The sequence below is a fragment of the Trichosurus vulpecula genome, chromosome 8 (assembly GCF_011100635.1).
Source record: "Trichosurus vulpecula isolate mTriVul1 chromosome 8, mTriVul1.pri, whole genome shotgun sequence".
Classification (NCBI taxonomy): domain Eukaryota; kingdom Metazoa; phylum Chordata; class Mammalia; order Diprotodontia; family Phalangeridae; genus Trichosurus; species Trichosurus vulpecula.
Genome location: NC_050580.1, coordinates 229,135,421 through 229,154,016, shown reverse-complemented (window position 1 = coordinate 229,154,016; position 18,596 = coordinate 229,135,421). Strand labels below are relative to the sequence as shown.

Sequence of the window (18,596 nt, the reverse complement as noted above, 5' to 3'; positions counted from 1 at the left end):
GTCTCACATTTCATTGAAAAAAATTAGTTCCCTCTCATCTCCCATTAGACGCTTCTGGCCCCTCTCTCTTCCTTCATCTCTCACTTCACAGGAAGAAGATGCCCTCCTCCTTGCCAAGGTAAGCCCTTTACATGCACAGACTGCTCTATCAACTCCACTCCATTACTTCTCTGTCTACTGGCTGCTTTCCTACTATCTAAAAACACACTCAAGTCTTCCCATCCTCAAAACCCCCTCACTCAATCTGTCTACACCTGCTAGCTATTGCCACCTATTCCTCCTCCATTTTGAGGCTAAAATTCTCAAGAAAGCTTCCATTTCTTTCCTCTCTTCTTAATTCTTCTATAGTTAGGGCCTCATCATTCAACCAAAATTGATCTCTCCAAAGTCTCAGTTGTTGTTCAGATGCTTTTTGGTCATATCTGAATCTTCATGACCCCATCTGGGGTTTTCTTAGCAAAGATACTTGAGTGGTTTTGCCATTTCCTTCTCCAGCTCATTTTACAGATGAGGAAATGGCAACCCAAGGCCACATAGCTACTAAATGTCTGAGGCCAGATTTGAATTCAGGAAGTCTCTCTCATCTTCCTAATTCCAGGCCTGACACTCTATCCGGTGCACCAACTAGCTGCCCTCTTCAAAGTTACCAATGATTTAACTGCCAAGCCTTTTTTCAATCTTTGTCCTTCTTGATATCTCTTCAGTCTCTGAAACTATCAATCACCCTCTTCTCCTCAATACTCTCCTCCCAGTTTTTGTGACTACTCTTTCCTAGTTCTCCTCCTACTTGTCTGACTGCTCCCTTCTTAGTCTCCCTTGACGGATCTTTATCCAGGCTGACCTAGGGCTCTGTCCTAGTCTCTCTTCTCTTCTTCCTCTATACTGCTTTTCTTGGTTGTCTCATTAAGCTCCCATGGATTGAATCATCTCTACATTGATGATTCAGGGGTATGGCTAGGTGTCAGAATGAATAGATAGCCATGGCTGGAGTCAGAAGGACCTGAGTTTAAATCCAACCCCAGAAATTTACTAGCTGTGTGACCTTAAGCAAGCTATTTAATCCTGTTTGCCTCAGTTCCTCATCTGTAAAATTATCTGGAGAAGATGGCAAACCATTCCAGTATCTTTGCCAAAAAACCCCAAACAGGGTCACAGTCAGACTCAACTGTCAGATTCAACAATAAAAACAACCAGATGATTCTCAGATCTACTTGTTCAGCCCTATCTCTCCTGACTTCTAGACTCTTATCTCCACCTGCCTATTGTACACGCTGAACTATGTCTATGTTCTACAGACATCCTTAACTCAATAAATCCAAAACTGAACTTACTATTTTTCCCTTAAGGCTTCCTTTCAAACTATCCTCCCATTAAGCCAGGCTAGCAACCCAGGTGTCATTCTCAATTCTCATTTTTTCTCACACCCCATATGTAATTAGATGCCAAGTACTGTTGATTCTACTTTGCCAATATTTCTCCAATATGCTCCTTTCTCTCCTCTGACATTACCATCACCCTAGGGCAGGTCCTCATCATCTCATGCCTGAATATTAAAATAGCTGGCTAGTTGGTCTCCCTACCGCGTCTCTCCCCACTCTAGCATATCCTTCACTTAGCTGTCAAATTGGTCTTCCTAAAGTGTGGCTCTAACCATGTCACCGCTCCCTTCCCTCCCTTCCCCCTCCCCTATTCAGTAAACACCAGACACTCCCTATCACCTGCAAGATCAAATGTAAAATCCTCTGATGGCTTTTAAAGTCATTTATAATAGCACCCCATCCCCAATCTTTCCAATCATCTTATACCCCTCCTCCTTACTTCCTTGCGGTTAAGACTCTCTTGACTCTGGGCATCTTCACTAGCTGTCCCCCATACATGGAATGTTCTCCCTCATTATCTTCATCTCTTAGTTTCCCTGGCCTCTTTTAATTCCTAGCTAAATTTCATCTGTTATAAAAAACTTTTATCAGTCCCCCTTAAAACTAATGTTTTTCCTCTATCCAATTTATTATGTCCAATTTATCTTGTCTATATCTTGTTTATATACAGTTGTTTGCCAGTCGTCTCTGCCATTAGACCATGAGCTCCTTGAGAGAGAGATTGTGTTTTTGCCTTTCTTTGTATTCCCAGTGCTTAGCACTATGCCAGGCAAATAGTAGGCCCTTCATGAATACTTATATACTGGCTAATGTGGCCAAATCAAGAATTTGTTTTGCTCGACTATACATAAGGGTTTTTTCCTATACTTTTCGATGAAGGGGTGGGGAGATAGGAGAGTAAGAAACTACAGCTTCATTAATTGAAAAAAAAGCAAGGAGAAAATTCATTTTCTTTCATAATGAAAAATCTAATAACTCATCATCTGTAGCATTTGTGCTTTTTTTTCCCCTAGCATTGGTGGTAAATTTTTGATGTTCTATTCATACACTTTCATGAGCCTGCCCTTGTCATCAAAGGTACATACATATCCGGGAGATGGCTGGCACTATGACTACAGCCTATGGCCATAGAACACTGCCAAATGGGAACAAAACAGATCAGTTCCATGACCTTAGTTCTAGCCACACTGGGATAAAATACCTTAATTATACTTCAAGAGAGCCAATGAGAAAAACATTCTTCATATCCACTAACCCAGCTTTCAATTTATTAAGTGCCTACTATCTGCTAGGCAGTTAGTATACAAAGACAAAAATAAAACAGACCCTACTTTGAGTAGAGTTCACATTCTATCTGGGAAGACAGTATGTACATATTTAAAAAGGGATAGGGCTAGGGCCCAGACTTGAATTTCATAGGTACTGAGAACTCTCAAGTGAGGAAACTTCCTCTACCAATGCAAGTTGGTACCTTTTCTGCAGCTTCTTAGAAGAGATGCCTAAATCACTGAGAAATTAAGAAAATGGTATCAGAAGTCAGATTTGAACCCAGGTTTGCCTGATTTCAAGGTCAGTTCTCTACCCACTATGCCACACTGCTTTTCAAAATTTTAAGATGGGAAATCACTAGCAACTGGAGGAATTGAGAAAAGTTTCACTGTAGAAGGTGGCACCTAAGCTGAACTAAAGGGTGGAGGTAAGGATGACAAACTGTACAAAGGCACAAAGATGGGAAATGGAGTGTTGTCTCTGAGGAACATCAAGAAGGCAAATTTGGGTGACGCCAAGAGTAGAAGGAGATTAACGTATAAAAAGGTAGGTAGGCTCGTGTCAAGTTGTGAAAGGCTTTAAATTATAAACAGAGAAATTTATATTTTGATCCTAGAGGGAATAGAGAGACACTAGAGTTAATACTGAGTAGGGTCAGAGCTACACTTTAGGAAAATCACCGACAACCATTTAATGGAAAGAATACTGGTACTGGAATTAGAATATCTGGGTTCAATCCTGATTTTAAACAACAATAGTCCCATAACAACTACCATGCACATAGTGCTTTAAAGTTCGCAGAGAATTTTATAAATATTTCATTTTATCCTCACAATAACCCTGGAATTGAGGCTAAGACAGAGTAAGTGACTTGCCTAACACCACACAGCTACTAAGAGTCTGAGGCAGGATCTGAACATAAGTTTTCCTGACTCCAATTCTAGTGCTCTATCCACTACAATGTGTGATCCTTTCCTACTAAAAGGGAAAAGATTAGACAGACCAGGCTAGTCATGGGGAACCTGTGGCCTCAAGGCCACAGGTGGCTTTCTAGGTCCTCAAGTGTAGCCCTTTGACTGAATCCAAACTTCACAGAACAGATCCCCTTAATATAAGGATTTGTTCTGTAAAACTTGGACTCAGTCAAAAGGCCTAGAAGGTCACATGTGGCCTCAAGGCAGCAAGTTCTCCACCCCTGCACTAGGCTGAACTAAAACTACCAAATGGGACTATCCTGGTCTCAGTGGTCAAAGTTTTCCAAAACTAGCTTTCCAGACTAGCCATAATATTTTAAATATTTCTGTGTTGCTGCCACCAGGGAATGAGGCAAAAGTACAAAAGAATACATTTACTTAGACTCATAGAAAGTTAGACCAACAAAAGTCTGCATGGTCATTTAGTTCAGCACAACATCCTAAATAACATTTACAAAAAACAATACCAAAAATATTACTACCTCAACAACCAGGTTGTATGCTCCTCAAAGCAAAGATTATGGCTTATTTATCTTTATATAACCCATGCTTAACACCAAGAGTGTACACTTTTAAAACATTTGTGAATGACAGCACTTCTATAAATAACAGGAAAACATCTGAATTCTAAGAGAAACTGCTAGTAACCAATAGTTGTTACATGTCAATATAACACTGGATCAGGACAAGAAAATAGCAGGGTGCCACTCTGGGCATTCAAAACATCTGAGGATGCATAAAGAGGGAAAGGAAGACACTTTTCAACATTTTGCCATATGGCTTCCGACTTCATTCACTCAACTGAATTTGCTCTCTCCAAAATTGAAAACAATCTCCTAATTGCCAAATATGGACAGTCTTTTCTCAGTCCTCATCCTACTCACCTAACCTGTTGTTGTATTTGACCCTGATGATCATCCTCTCTTCCAAGACACTCTCTTCTCTCTATTGGTTATTCTCCTACCCGACTTAGTGTTCCTCATCCATATCAAAGACCCCAACTATGGGTATTTCTTGAAGTATTCTCTCTTAAGTCTTATATCACTAATCAATCACCCACTGGCCATTTCAGATTGGATGTACTGGAAAAATCTCAGATCCAACAATCCCATCTAGAACAGAGCACATTTCCCATCCTGCAACACCCCCCCCAAACTCTCACTACTGCCAAGTTTCCATTTTTCTCAGAGACACCACTATCCTTCCAGTCTCCCAGATTCATTACCTCAGCATTATCCTCAATTCTTCACTCTTCCTTACTGCCACATAAGCTGCCAAATCTCGCCATTTCAGCCATCACAATCATTCTTCTCCTTACTCACACAGCTACCACCTAGTTCAATCCCTCATCACCTCTTGCCTAGATTAATCCGACAGTCTACTGCCAGAAGGATAAAATTTAAACTCCTCTATTTAGTTTTTTAATCCTTTCGTAACAAGGCCTTAATCTTATCTTTCCATCATCACCGGACATTTCTCCTCCTCCCTCACTATGGCAATTGGGGAAATTGGCTTTCTCCTTGTTGCTGACACGAGATACCTGTCTCCCTGCCATAGCCATACAGCCGAATGTCCTCCCTCATCACTTCTGCTTCGGAGTCCCCTTTTTCCTTCAAGATGCAGCTCCAGCATCACCTTCTACACAGATCCTTCTCTGATCGCCTCTACTGCTAGGGCCCTATGTTCCACACCACCAAACTACTCTGTATTTTCTTTATATTTACTCTGTATATAACAAAGTAGATACCGTCTGCTCCCCTTATCCTTTCCAATAGGAACGGTTTCATTTCCATTTCTTGTATCCCCAGCACAGCTGCAAGCATAAAGTAGGCATCTGATAAATGCTGGCTAACTGAAAAAAGACATAAAACTTCTCCTTGTGAAATCTGCCTAATTCGTGAGATAAATCCTGATTTCTTAATCTGGAGGCTGGGGAGTTTTAGGTTAAAAAAGATACAGATATAGTGTGTATACATACACATATGTTATGTGTGTGCGCGTGTGTACATATATGCATATTTCAATATTATTAATTTCCTTCTTAATGCTATGAATTTTATGCATTCAAAAACGTCACTGAGAAGGGATCGCAGGCTCCGCCGCACTGCCAGGGAGGAGGACCCCGACACAAAACAAGGGTAATGATTCGCTGCCCTTCGGAGAGACGGGGCAGGGGCCTGGTGAAGACAACACAGCCCCGTACTTTGGTTACCGACCTTGTAGCCGCCCCAGACAAGCATGTGTCGCCCGTCGCTAACCGCGACGTGGCCGCTGCGCTCGGCCGGAGTGGCCGCTTCGAGAAGCTCCAAGCTCTCCTGGTCTGCGGGCCCCGGCGGCGGCTCCTCCACCTGCAGCTCCTCCTCCTCTCCATCAGCCATTCTGGTTTGTTCTTTACTCAAGAACCACCGGCGCACCCGGACCCGGGGAGAGGGAAAACAAAGTCGCCCCCGGGCCCTCCCCGGAGGACGCGGCAGAGGACGTGGGGCCGGCCTGCCCCTCGCCCACCTGGCCCCGGAGTCGCGTCAACTTCGGCCCGGGACCCCCGGAGGCGGACCGGCGGCCTCTGCCGTGGGCTCCGCTGTTAGGGGGAAGCAGCTGGGGTCTCAGGACCGCTCGGCCCCGAAGCCCCGGGTCCGGTCACGGCTCGGGCTGCTTCGCTTCGCCAAGGCCGCTACTGGGACAGCCCTGGCTGGCGTCAGAGGCCCGGCCAGGCCTCGCCGCCCCGCAAGAACTGACCCTGGCCCGAGCCTGAGCTTCCGCCCGACAGCCCCTTGTTTATACCTCGGAGCGGAAAGCGTCAGTTCTCCTGGAGAAGACCCTGGACGCAGGTGCGGAAGCCTAGCGGAGCTGTCAGCGCCCCCGAACGGCGGTCCTCCAGGCGTCCTCGTTTTGGCCCAGCCTCCCCGCCCTCCCCGCCCTCCTTCCATCCCAATTCCCTCTCCGAGCTAGAGGCGCCCGGGTCCCTCTTAAAGCCAGAAAGGCAAACTGACAACCTTACAAACGCCACCTTGTGACCAAAGTGTGAGCTGGGAAAGAGGCAGCCCATGGTCCGGGATGAAGTAGGGGCTACTTCCAGGATTTCCTTCTAGACTTTGGAGAGACAAAGAAAAGGGGGGGTTGGGAAACCACCTGCGCAGTTACATTAGTCTGCAGGTAATCAACTAGTGGAGCACTTAATGAGAGCCTGCTGTACGGTAGGCACTTGGGTGTATTCTGGCCGTGCAAGCAATTATGTACAAACAAGACAGGATAAATTGAAAGTAATAAGCGGAGGGAAAGGTCACTTAACGAATCTCTTGGTGTTTTACGTTTGATGCTGAATTAAAAAATGCAAATGTAATTTGTCACCAACCTTTAGAAACCTGAATTTTTATATAAAGTATTATATAATCGAGTGTATGGTCTGGTTGGGGGAAGGGAGCAAGGTTGTGGAAAGTTGGCTTTTTCTTTCATACTGTATTAAGTCCTAAGTTTATGTGCTTTGTCGTAGGGGGAGGGAATAAGATTTATATAGAGCCTGCCATATTCGAAGGGCTTTACAAATATCTCATTGAATCTCATGGGAGAGGTAGGTATTATTATTATCCCCATTTTTCAATTAAGGAAACTGCCGCAAATAGCGATTAAGTGACTTCTCATGGTCACACAGCTAGAAAGGATCTGAGGTGACATTTGAACCCAGGATTTTGCGATTACGGGCTTAGCATTCTATTCACTGTGTCACCTGTGGCTGCCTTTGTATTTGTTCAAACAGTAAAACTCTCAATATGTGCTAGATTATGCTTTCAAATATGTGCAACGTATCATGTAGTAAAACACTTGTGATATAGCTATCATTTCTTTTCATTATTTCTCTTGAGATTCTTTACATTTTTTTCATCCATATGAATTTTATCATTCTTCCAATTCTATAAAATAATCCTTTGGGTTTTTTATTGGTATGGCATTGAATAAATAAATTTTGGTAGCATTTATTATAATTGGTATTATATTAGCACATTCTACCCTTGAGTAATTAATATTTGTTTCAAATTTATATCTATATTTCTGTAAAGGAGGGAACAGCACAACAACCATTTATTAAAGGTCTACTATCTGCCAAACACTGTGCTAAGCATTTTAAAAATTTGTAGCTTCATTAATTCTTGTGTTTATTTTGGAAGGGAAACTACCAAGTATTTCATACATTCTGTAGTAATATTTAATGGAATTTCTTTATATCTTCATGCTGGGTGTTATTGATACTATATAGAAATGCTGATGATTTGTAAAGATTTATTTTATATCCTGAAAGTCTGCTGAAGCTATTGGCTGAATTAATATTTTTACTTGAATCTCTAGCATTCTTTAAGTAAACCATCATGTCATCTGCAAAAGGTGATGACTATTTATTTTGTTATTCTCTAGTTATTCTTTATTTTGACTTCTTTCAATTCCTTTTTCTTGTTTTATTGTTATACGAAGTATTTCTGATACTATAAAATAGAAATGTTGACAATAAACATCCTCATTTCACACTTGAATTTATTGCTCATTGATTCAGCTATATCAAAGGGTCAATAAGTACAAATAATGAATTGCCTGCAGAGGTGCACTATTCAAATACAAACTGCATATTTCCATTGGGCTAGAAGCAATTACCACATTTTGCTCAGTATAACTTCAAATAAGGCAAATTTAAATACATGACAATTTCAAACATATGAAAAAAGTTCCCTTATGTACAAAAATATTTATAGCAGCTCTTTTTGCATTGGCAAAAAACTGGAAACAAAAGGGATGCCCATCAATTAAGGATTAGTTGAATAAGCTGTGTTATATGATTGTGAAGGGGTACTACTGTGCTGTGAGAAATGAAAAAATAGATGATTTTAAAAGGACATGGAAAAACTTATAGTAGCTGATGCAGAGTGAAGAAAAAATTTATACATTGACATCAATATTTTTAAATAAACAATTTTAAGGAAAGTTGTCAACTCATGAAGAATAAAATGAACAGAACCAGGAGAACAGTCATACTGTATAGTTTCTGTGATATGTCGTAGTTAGCTTGCTAATATTTAATTTTTTGCATCAATATTCATTAGGGATATTAGTCTGTGGGAGAGATCTTGCTGGTTTGATCCCAATTTGTAGTCATCCCATGGCCTAAGCAAGAGTTAAATTAGTGTTTGAACTTATCATATGTATAAGATTCAATTCCTGAAGTGTCTGATTCAAAGAATAAGCAAGCTTGGGAAACAAGGACATGTCTATCAATTGTGAGGTTAAAGTGAGAAACCTCTTTGTTTTCTTTAAGGAAAAGGATTCCAATACAGTTATGTTAGTGAAGAGTAGTAAGTTATGAGCTCTTTTGTGTTATCTTAATGGGAAATCTAATGTTATATTTAATCTGGAATTAGAACATGTGCAGAAATTTATGCAAACTACTTGAGACTCACCTTAAGATATTCCCGTTGTTGAAAGGGATTCTGACAGCAATAGTATTTTTCTGTGATCAGTCTCTTACTGTTACCAATGTGAGACTGTAGTCAATACTTATATCTAGGATGTGTGATCCTTGAGAGCTGAACCCACCTGAAGCTCTGATCTTTGGAAATTGCTATTCAAGATTTTATGTGACTGTAATTACTATTGTTTTGAGCTTTGATTACATAGATGGTTGTCTGAATTGTCATGAAGCCAATAGTAGAATGGCATGTGCTGCAGGCTGAGAACTGCTAAAGGTGGATGTCTTTGCCTGGGAAGAGTTCTGAGGACAGCCTTAAACATAGCCTAGGTAGGATCTTCCTGACTCTATTTCCCAATTGTGCTATTTCCTTTACGAAAAGGAAAATTCCCCACCTGATTAATCCTGAGCTCTGCTTTTGACATCTAGTGACTACATGATTGGCTGTCAGATATGACTCATGCTCAGAATCAAACAGAGCTAAGGAAATTTTTCCCTTATTTTATGGTATATGACATTATTATAACTACGTCCCTCTTTTTCCTTTTATGCTGTAACAAGAAGTTCTGTAAAGACAATACTAAATCTATTAAATAATAGATGGATACTGGAACATCTCTGAGTTACTATAATAGGATGCAAGTATGAATAGCTTAAAATTTTAACTTAGATTTATGGCCAAATAACAATATAGAGATAATATCCTCCAAAGGAGGAAATGATTAGACAATGTAATAAGACAAAGATATACTATGATAGATATCTGATTAAACAGGATAATAAATTTTGAGAAAAGCAATAGGATTAGACTGTTTCCTCTAAGTTATAGACAGATGTATATGATTGTCTTCTACAATTTATCATGGATATTCAAGCTTTAAGCAAGTTTTGGTAATAAGATCTCAAATTTGAATTTCTACACACAAATTGTATAGTATAATGCTAAAAGGAAGTGAAATTATATTCCCAGTATTAAAGTATCTCTCTGATAATTTTAACAGACAGAAGAGCTTGGACCCTCAAATTTTAAAAGATTCTTATACCGGGTACAGGATTTAGGTAAGGACAAAAACAGCAAATGATATATGAACTAAAAGTTTCTGAAGTTTCAAAATTGGAGAACCAAATTTGAATGATTTTACTAATTTATACTAAGTCAGAATTATCTGGGAACTTCTAGATCTGAACCAGAGAAGCAGAACTCCCTTTTAGAATTACCCTAAAAATAAAACCTGTTGTCCAAGAAGGGATATCTAGGGCCCAGATAACTACATGAGACATCTGGGACTGAGAAAAAAAAACTTAAAGGGACATTGGGAATGGGTTACTGGGATACAAGGATTTTATGTTAACATTGGTATTGTTTTGTATGGTTTATGTTCAAATTTTCTTGGTTACCTTGGTGATATGTAATTCTACCTTCTCGAAATTAGTCCATTGTGAGCACTCTAAGTATTTTAATCTGTACCTGACTTAATGTAATTATGTGATTATTGAGAATTATGAGAAAAACTTTGTTGTGTTGTTTGAAAGTAGCGCTGCATGGCTGGGAAACTCAACCATCTCTATGTGCCTTTAACCAAGAACCTATGTTATACTGTTTTCTCTCGACTGTCAATCCATATGTTTTCTAAGAGCCCCTATCAGGTCTTTCTGACTACTCCCACAGAGGCCAAGTTGTAGATATAGACTCTTGAATCATCTGAAGATGCCTGCTCCAAGTGGACCTCTCTTCCCACTCCCTGAGGAAGAGTGCAGTTAACCATGCCTTCCTTGGTCTGCAGGTGGCACCTTTTTGTGCACCCTTGACCAAAAGGAGGGGAATGTGAATCGTTCCCCAAACCATTTTGAATCTCATCACCTGAGAAAGGCCTAAAACCTGGATTGACCAATCAGGAGAGACATTTTGGCCCATTCTGAGCTTAACCTACCATAATGCTTTGCATGCTCTGGCATAACAGACATGCTTTGCTTTGCTCTCTGAGTGAATTCAAAATTCCCCTTCCTATGTCAGCAACTACAAGGCTGGATGAAGCTGATCAGGAGCACTCTTCTGTTTATGACTCTCAAGGACAAGATACCTTGAACCAGACACTATCTTGAATAATGAGACTTTTCTTATGTTATATTATGTCATGTTAATGATAAAAGAAACACAGACATCCTGGATCTGTAATTTCAATTGACACCTTGACCTTCTCTTACCTTACTGTATTTACAACTTATCCTTTTAAGAAATTCCTTTCTCATATTATGGTTGACACATATGGAGACTATAATTTTGGGTGACACAGGCATCCTGAGTTGGGATTGCTCTAAGTTATTATATAAAGGGTCTCTCCTTCAGCTTGTTTACTTCTGAGTTCAGAATTATTTTCTGACTCCATCATACATGATTTTCTGACTTAAAGAGAATAAGCACATTATAGCACATGTACAGCTTGATTCTATTTGTTCCTTGTTCAAAACTTTGATAAGTGAACCCCATTCTGTTTGTTCTTGAACAAACCTTTAGTAAGGGGGAACTCCATTCTGTTTGTTCTTGAACAAACCTTTGGTAAGGGGGAACCCTATTCGGTTTGTTCTTTGGAAAAACCATTGGATAAGAAACTTATTCTGTTTGGTTTTTTTGGATCAAACCTTTGGTAATGGTTGACAGTATAAAGACAATATTTGTATAGAATGATTTTGATAGAACCCTTTCTTTTCCTATTTTTTCAAACAGTTTATGTTATATTGGAATTAATTATTGTTTTTAAATTCAATTTTATTTTAATTTTCAGTTTGAAATTCTCTCCCTCCCAGTATACATGTGAAGTCATGCAAAACATATTCCCATATTAGCCATATTTAAAAAAAACAAAAGAAAAGAATATGCTTTAATCTACCTTCTGACTCCATCAGTTCTCTATCTGAAGGTGGAGCATTCTTCATCCTGAGTCCTTTGGAATTGTGGTAGATCATTATATTGATCAGGGTTACTAAGTCTTTCACAAATGATTATCTTTACATTACTATTGTTACTATATAAATTATTCTCTTGGTTCTGTTCACTTTACTTTGCAACAGTTCATATAAATCTTTCCAGGTTTTTCTGAAGCTATCCTGTTTGTAATTTCTTAAAGCTCAATACTGTTACATCACAATTACATACCACAACTTATTCATCCCATTCCCCAGCTGATGGGAATCTCATCAGTTTCCAATTCTTTGCAACAACAAAAAGAACTGCTATAAATATTTTTGTACAAATAGGTCCTTTTCCCTTTTCTTTAATCTCTTTGGGATACATACCTGGTAGAGGTATTGCTGGGTCAAAGGGCATGCATAGTTTTATAGCACTGGGGGCATAGTTCCAAATTGCTCTCCAGAATGTTTCTAATAGGTCACAACTCCACCAACAATGCATGGTGTAGCTATTTTTCCACATCCCCTCCAACATTTGTCATTTTCCTTTTCTGTCAATTTGAAGAGTAGAAAGTGGTACCTCAGAGTTATTTTGATTTGCATTTCTCTATTAATAACATGAGCATTTCTTCTTATGATCACTGACAGCTTAGATTTCTTTATCTGAAAATTACCTTTTTATATTCCTTGACTATTGACCAATTCAGGAAGCAGCTCTTATTCTTATATTTTTGGCTCAGTTCCTTACATGTATATATTAGAAAGGATAGCTTTATCAGAGAAATCTGCTTTCGCAATTATAATTTTTGCAATTATTTCCCAGTTTCCTGTTTTTCTTCTAATTTTAGCAGTATTGGATTTGTTTGTGCAAAACCTTTTAAATTTTATGTAATCAAATTTATCCATTTTACCTCCTGGAAACCTCTCTCCTTTGGTCATGAACCTTTTCCATAGATCTGACAGGCAAATTTATCCCTGCTCCCCTAATTTACTTATACGACCCTTTACATCTAAATCCTTTACCTATATTGAGCTTATCTTGGTACATGGTGTGAGTTGTTGGTCTCTGCCTAGTTTCTGCTAGGCTGCTTTCCAGTTTTCCTAAAAGTTTTCTCCAATAATGAGTTCTCCCAGGAGAACATTGTACACAGTTACAGTCATACTGTGTGATGACTAACTTTGATAGACTTGGCTCTTCTCAGCACTGCAAGGTTCTAGGACAACTCCAAAAGACTCATGATGGAAAATGCTATCCACATCCAGAGAAAGAATTACAGAGTCTGAATGCAGATTGAAGTAAACTATTTGCTCTCTCTTTTTTGTTTTGTTTCTTCTTTCTTGTGGTTCATTCCATTGGTTAAAATTCTTCTTTGCACCACGACTAATGTGAAAATATGTTTAATGTGAATGTATATGTAGAGCCTATATTGGATTACATGCTGTCTTGGGAAGCAGGAGAGAGAGGAGGAGAGGGAAAGAAAATTTGAAACTCGTGGAACTGAATGTTGTACACTAAAAATAAATTAATTTAAAAGAAAAAAAATAGTTCTTTCTCCAACAGCTGGAATCTTTGATTTTATCAAACATTAGGTTACTATGCTCATTTGTTTTTGTTTAATATCTACCTAATCTGTTCCATTGATAACCATTCTATATTTGTTTTAATCTAGTACCAAATTGTTTAAATAATTACAGTTTTGTAGTATAGAGTTTTGAGATCTGGTTCTGGTAGGCCTTCTTCTTTTACTTTTTTTCCCACTGATTCCCTTGATATTCTTGACCTTTTATTCTTCCAAATAAATTATTATTTTTCCTAAATGTATAAAGTAATTTTGTTGGTGGTAGTTAATTGGCATAGCATTACATAAGTAAATTTAGGTTGTATTACCATTTTTATTATATTGGCTCAGCCCACACATGAACAATTAATATTTCCTCAATTATTTAGATGTTTTTATTTGTGTGACAAGTATTCTTGTAATAGTGTTCATATAGTTCCTGTGGGTGACCTGGCAAGCAGTGTCCCAAGAATTTTTATACTGTCTGCATTTATTTTAAATGGAGTTTCTCTATTTCATCCTACTGGAATTTGTTGGTTTTATATATACATATATATATGTGTGTGTGTGTGTGTGTGTGTATTATATGTATACATATATACATATATGTATATAAATGTATATGTATATAAATGTTGATTATTTATGTGGGTTTATTTTATACCCTGCAAGTTTGCTAAAGTTGTGGAGGTGGGGCCAAGATGGCAGAGTAAAGGCAGGGACTTGCCTGAGTTCTTCCCCTCTAAATACCTTTCAGAAATGACTCTAAACAAATTCTAGAGCAGCAGAACCCACAAAAAAGATGAAGTAAAACAAATTTCCAGCCTAAGACAACTTGGAAGGTTGGCAGGAAAAGTCTGTTGCACCACGGTGAGAGAGGAGTGCAGTCTACTGTATTATAAATATATTTTTGCTTAATGGGAAGATTTTCCCATCCATTAATAGGCCTGTCTAATCTGCTTAAGTCACATGGAAGCCTAAGTCACATGAGGTTGAGTCTCATGAGCCTGGGTCAGGAGGGTTGTGGTGCCCTCTGACCCTGAAGAGATGTGTGTGTGTGTGTGTGTGTGTGTACACACACACACACACACACACACACACACACATACACACACACCCCGAGGTTAGCATTTTGCTTTGGGGCTCATTCATGGGAAGCGTGTTAATGTGATATGGCCAGATGAGACTCTAGGTAGCCATTAAAGAGCCCCTCTGGCTTTGAAAAACCCAGATGTTGGTGCTTCTCTCTCTGGTAACTATGTATGTATTGCTTTTGGTCAGGCAGTTGGAAGCCCTGTGTGTTGATCTTTGCTGTTTGTATTTACTCTGTTTATATACTTTCTGCTTGTAATTTCTGTTTGTATTTTCTCTGAAGTTCAGGGTGCTGACTTTGCCCCTGAACTCTGTGAATGATGTATAGATATGAATGATAAATCATTATAGAAGATCCTTCATATTATAATGTAAGCCTGGCTTTTCTTCCTTCCCCCCATGCCCCAGCTCCCGCAAGATCTTTAAATTCTCTGGCTTGGAATAAAGAATCAGACATTCCCTTTCAGGCTAGGAGAATGAGAAGCCCCTCTCTGAGGATGCACCTCTCAGACCTTCCTCTCTGGCTGATAGGCCAAAACAAAGAATGGAATACACTTCCACTAAGGGACAGATAGGCCCAAACAAAGACCAGGTTACTCTTAAGACAAATGATAGGCAGTAACTCCTCTCCTGCTTGGAGAAATGCTCCTGAAATTGCCTAGCCAGTTCATAGGAATGAGGGTGGGGGGAGCGTGGCTCCCCTCTCTGGAGGGAAAAACTTTCTTTGTTCAGCACCCTATAAAGGTCACCACGTGGGGCAGTTACATTGGGATCTCACCCATGGGGAGGATGCTTCCTGGGATCAGTTTCCCTCTTGGGCCTTGATCGAGCTGGGCTATGTAAACCAGGACCCCCCTCAGCTTTGAGAGGATCAAGTGCTGGAGTTCCCCTGAGAGGTGATGAATCTATGTTGTTTGTGTCTTTGTCTTTGTTGTGTTATCTGTGTTGGTTAGAGTATTTCCTGTCTTTCAATAAAAACCATGCTCTGTCGGGAGTGTGCTTTATTGCCAGCGCGTATCCGAATCCAAACCTAACTTAGCTTAACCGAACAAGATATAGATATATATGTTTGATTAAAATGAGACTGTTGACCTTCTAAGTTGCTTTCCCATAGAAAAGCAGATCAAAGAACCTGTGCTAGGAGCCCTCCCATGTGCTGGTGTTATTGGTCTTAACACCCCCACAGCAGCTGCAAGTAACACTGCTGTTACATCCACCACAGACCCCAGCACAAACAGGGGCCCAGGAAACTAAGAACAGGCCTTTGGGTGACCGAATCATTGGCAGCAGTGGTGGTTTCCAGAGCTCTGAGCCCACAGAAACCAAAGTAAACTTAGAAGATGAGCAGTAACAGTCTTTTGTACCCAGGTGAGAGTGGAGCAAAATCCAGCACAGTCCCAGCAAACCAGGAGCAAGCCTTGGGAGTGACGGAATCAGCAGCAGCAGCAGCGGCAGTGGCTACTTCCAGAGCTGTCAGCCAACAGACAGTAAGGGGGTCTAACAACTGGTCAGAAGGAGAGTACAGGGGTCTTTTTGCTAGCACTGAGGCAGGATTCTGTTGTTCTGCCCATACTTAGATTCGGGTTGCAGTCCTGGGTGGCAGTCCCAGGATGAGGAGGAGCACCAGAACAGAGCAGAGCAGAGCTTCTGGCCAAAATGGAGGGGGGATCCTCCTCACAGTTCCAGGGTACAAAAGAGTGCTTGTGGTCACTCACAGACCAGAGCACAGGTCAGGAGAGTAGTAAACACCTCTCCTTAGATTATAACAACTTGGAAGAATTGAAAACTTACAGGTCCCCAGAAGTATCTCTGAAAAAAGCTGCAAAACCCCCTAAAGCTTGGGATAGTACACAATCCACACTGGAAGCAGAGCCCTACTTTAAGAAAGAGTTAATAAGTCAAGTAATTGGCTAGGAAAAGAGCAAACAATGGAATAAAAAAACTGACTCTTGAAAGTTATTATGGTGACAAGGAAGATCAAAATACACACTCAGAAGAAGACAATAAAGTCAAAGTTCTTACATCCAGGGCCTCCAAGAAAAATATGAATTGGTCTCAGGCCATGGAAGAGCTCAGAAAGGATTTTAAAAATCAAAAAAACTGGGAAGAGAAATGAGAGTGATGTAAGAAAATCATGAAAAATGAGTGAAGAGCTTGGTGCCTGGGAAAGGAGACACAAAAAAATACTGAAGAAAATAACACCTTAAAAAATAGACTAGGCCAAATGGTAAGAGAGGTTCAAAAAGCCAATGAGGAGAAGAATGCCGTAAAAAGCAGAATAAGCCAAATGGATAAGAAGGTCCAAAAGCTCCATGAAGAAAAATAATTCCTTAAAAATTAGAATGGAGGGGCACCTAGGTGGTGCAGTGAGTAGAGCACCAGCCTTGGAGTCAGGAGGACATGAGTTCAAATCCAGCCTCAGAAACTTGACATACTTACTAGCTGTATGACCTTGGGCAAGTCACTTAACCCCAATTGCCTTGCCTTATCCCCTAAACAAAAAAAAAAATTAGAATGGAGCAAAGGAAGCTAATGACCATGAGAAATCAAGAAACAATAAAACAAAACCAAAAGAATGAAAAAGTAGAAGACAATGTTAAGTATTTCTCTGAAAAACAATTGACCTTGAAAAGAGATTCAAGAGAGAAAATTTAAAAATTGTTGGACTATCTGAAAGCCATGATCAAAAAAGAGCCTAGACATCATCTTTCAAGAAATTATCAAGGAAAACTACCCTGATATTCTAGAACCAGAGGGGAAAATAAAAATTGAAAGAATACTGATCACCTCCTGTAAGAGATCCCAAAAGAAAAACTGCCAAGAATATTATAGCCAAATCTAGAGTTCTCAGGTCAAGGAGAAAATATTGCAAACAGCCAGAAAGAAACAATTCAAGTATTGTGGAACCACAGTCAGAATAACACAAGATTTAGCAGCTTCTTAAGGGATAGGAGGGCTTAGAATACGGTATTCTGAAGAGCAAAAGAGCTAGAATTAAAACCAAGAATCACCTACCCAGCAAAACAGTGTAATCCATGAGGGAAAAAACTGAAATTCAATGATGTAGAGGAATTTAATGCATTCTTGAGAAAAGATCAGAGCTAAAAGGAAATTTTGACTTTCAAATATAAGACTCAAGAGAAGCATAAAAAGGTAAACAGGAAAGAGAAAATCATAAGGTATTTTAATTAATGTTGAAGTGTTTACATTCCTACATGGAAAGATGATATTTGTAACTCATGAGACCTTTCTTGGTAGTTGGACAGAATATATATAGACAGAGGGCACAGGGTGAGTTGAATATGAAGGGATGATATCTAAAAAATAAAATTAAGGGGTGAGAGAGGAAAGTACTGGGAGAAAGAGAAAGGGAGAATTAGAGTAAATTATCTCACATAAAAGAGGCAAGAAAAAGTTTTTACAGTGGAGGGGAAGAAGAGGGAGGTGAGAGGGAATGAGTCAACCTTACTCTCATCAGAATTGGCTTAAGGAGGGAATAACACACACTCAAGTGGTTATGGAAATCTATCTCACCCTACAGGAAAGTAGGGGGAAGGAGACAAGATGGGGCGGGGTGGTGATAGAAGGGAAGGCAGATTGGGGGAGGAGGTAATCAGAAGCAAACACTTTTGAGGAGGGACAAAGGAGAGAATAGGATAAATGGTGGTGGTGGTATAGGATGGAGGGAAACACAGTCTTTCACAACATGACTATTATGGAAGTGTTTAGCAAGACTACACATGTATAGCCTATATTGAATTGCTTCACTTCTCAATGAGGGTGGGTGGGGAGGGAGGAAGGGAGATAATTTCGAACTCCAAGTTTTAAAAATGAATGTTGAACGTTGTTTTCACAAGTAACTGAGAAATAAAATACACAGGCAATGAGGTTTAGAAATCTATCTTACAAGGTTCCGGGGGTTAAGGTCACGCTTCAGCATAACCTGGGCCTTGGCAGAGCTGCGGTA

The 18,596-nt window shown here is 39.7% G+C and overlaps 1 protein-coding gene across 1 annotated transcript in view; it reads right to left on the bottom strand.

Annotated features, from left to right (window-relative positions):
• KLHDC2 (kelch domain containing 2) overlaps positions 1-6,448 on the bottom strand; it is a 55,041-nt gene extending 48,593 nt beyond the window's left edge. Inside the window, exon 1 of the mRNA XM_036735801.1 lies at positions 5,839-6,448. Coding sequence (XP_036591696.1) covers positions 5,839-6,000 — 162 coding nt within the window. The 5' untranslated portion in view covers positions 6,001-6,448. The remainder of the gene's footprint in view (positions 1-5,838) is intronic.
• Positions 6,449-18,596: the final 12,148 nt, after the last annotated feature.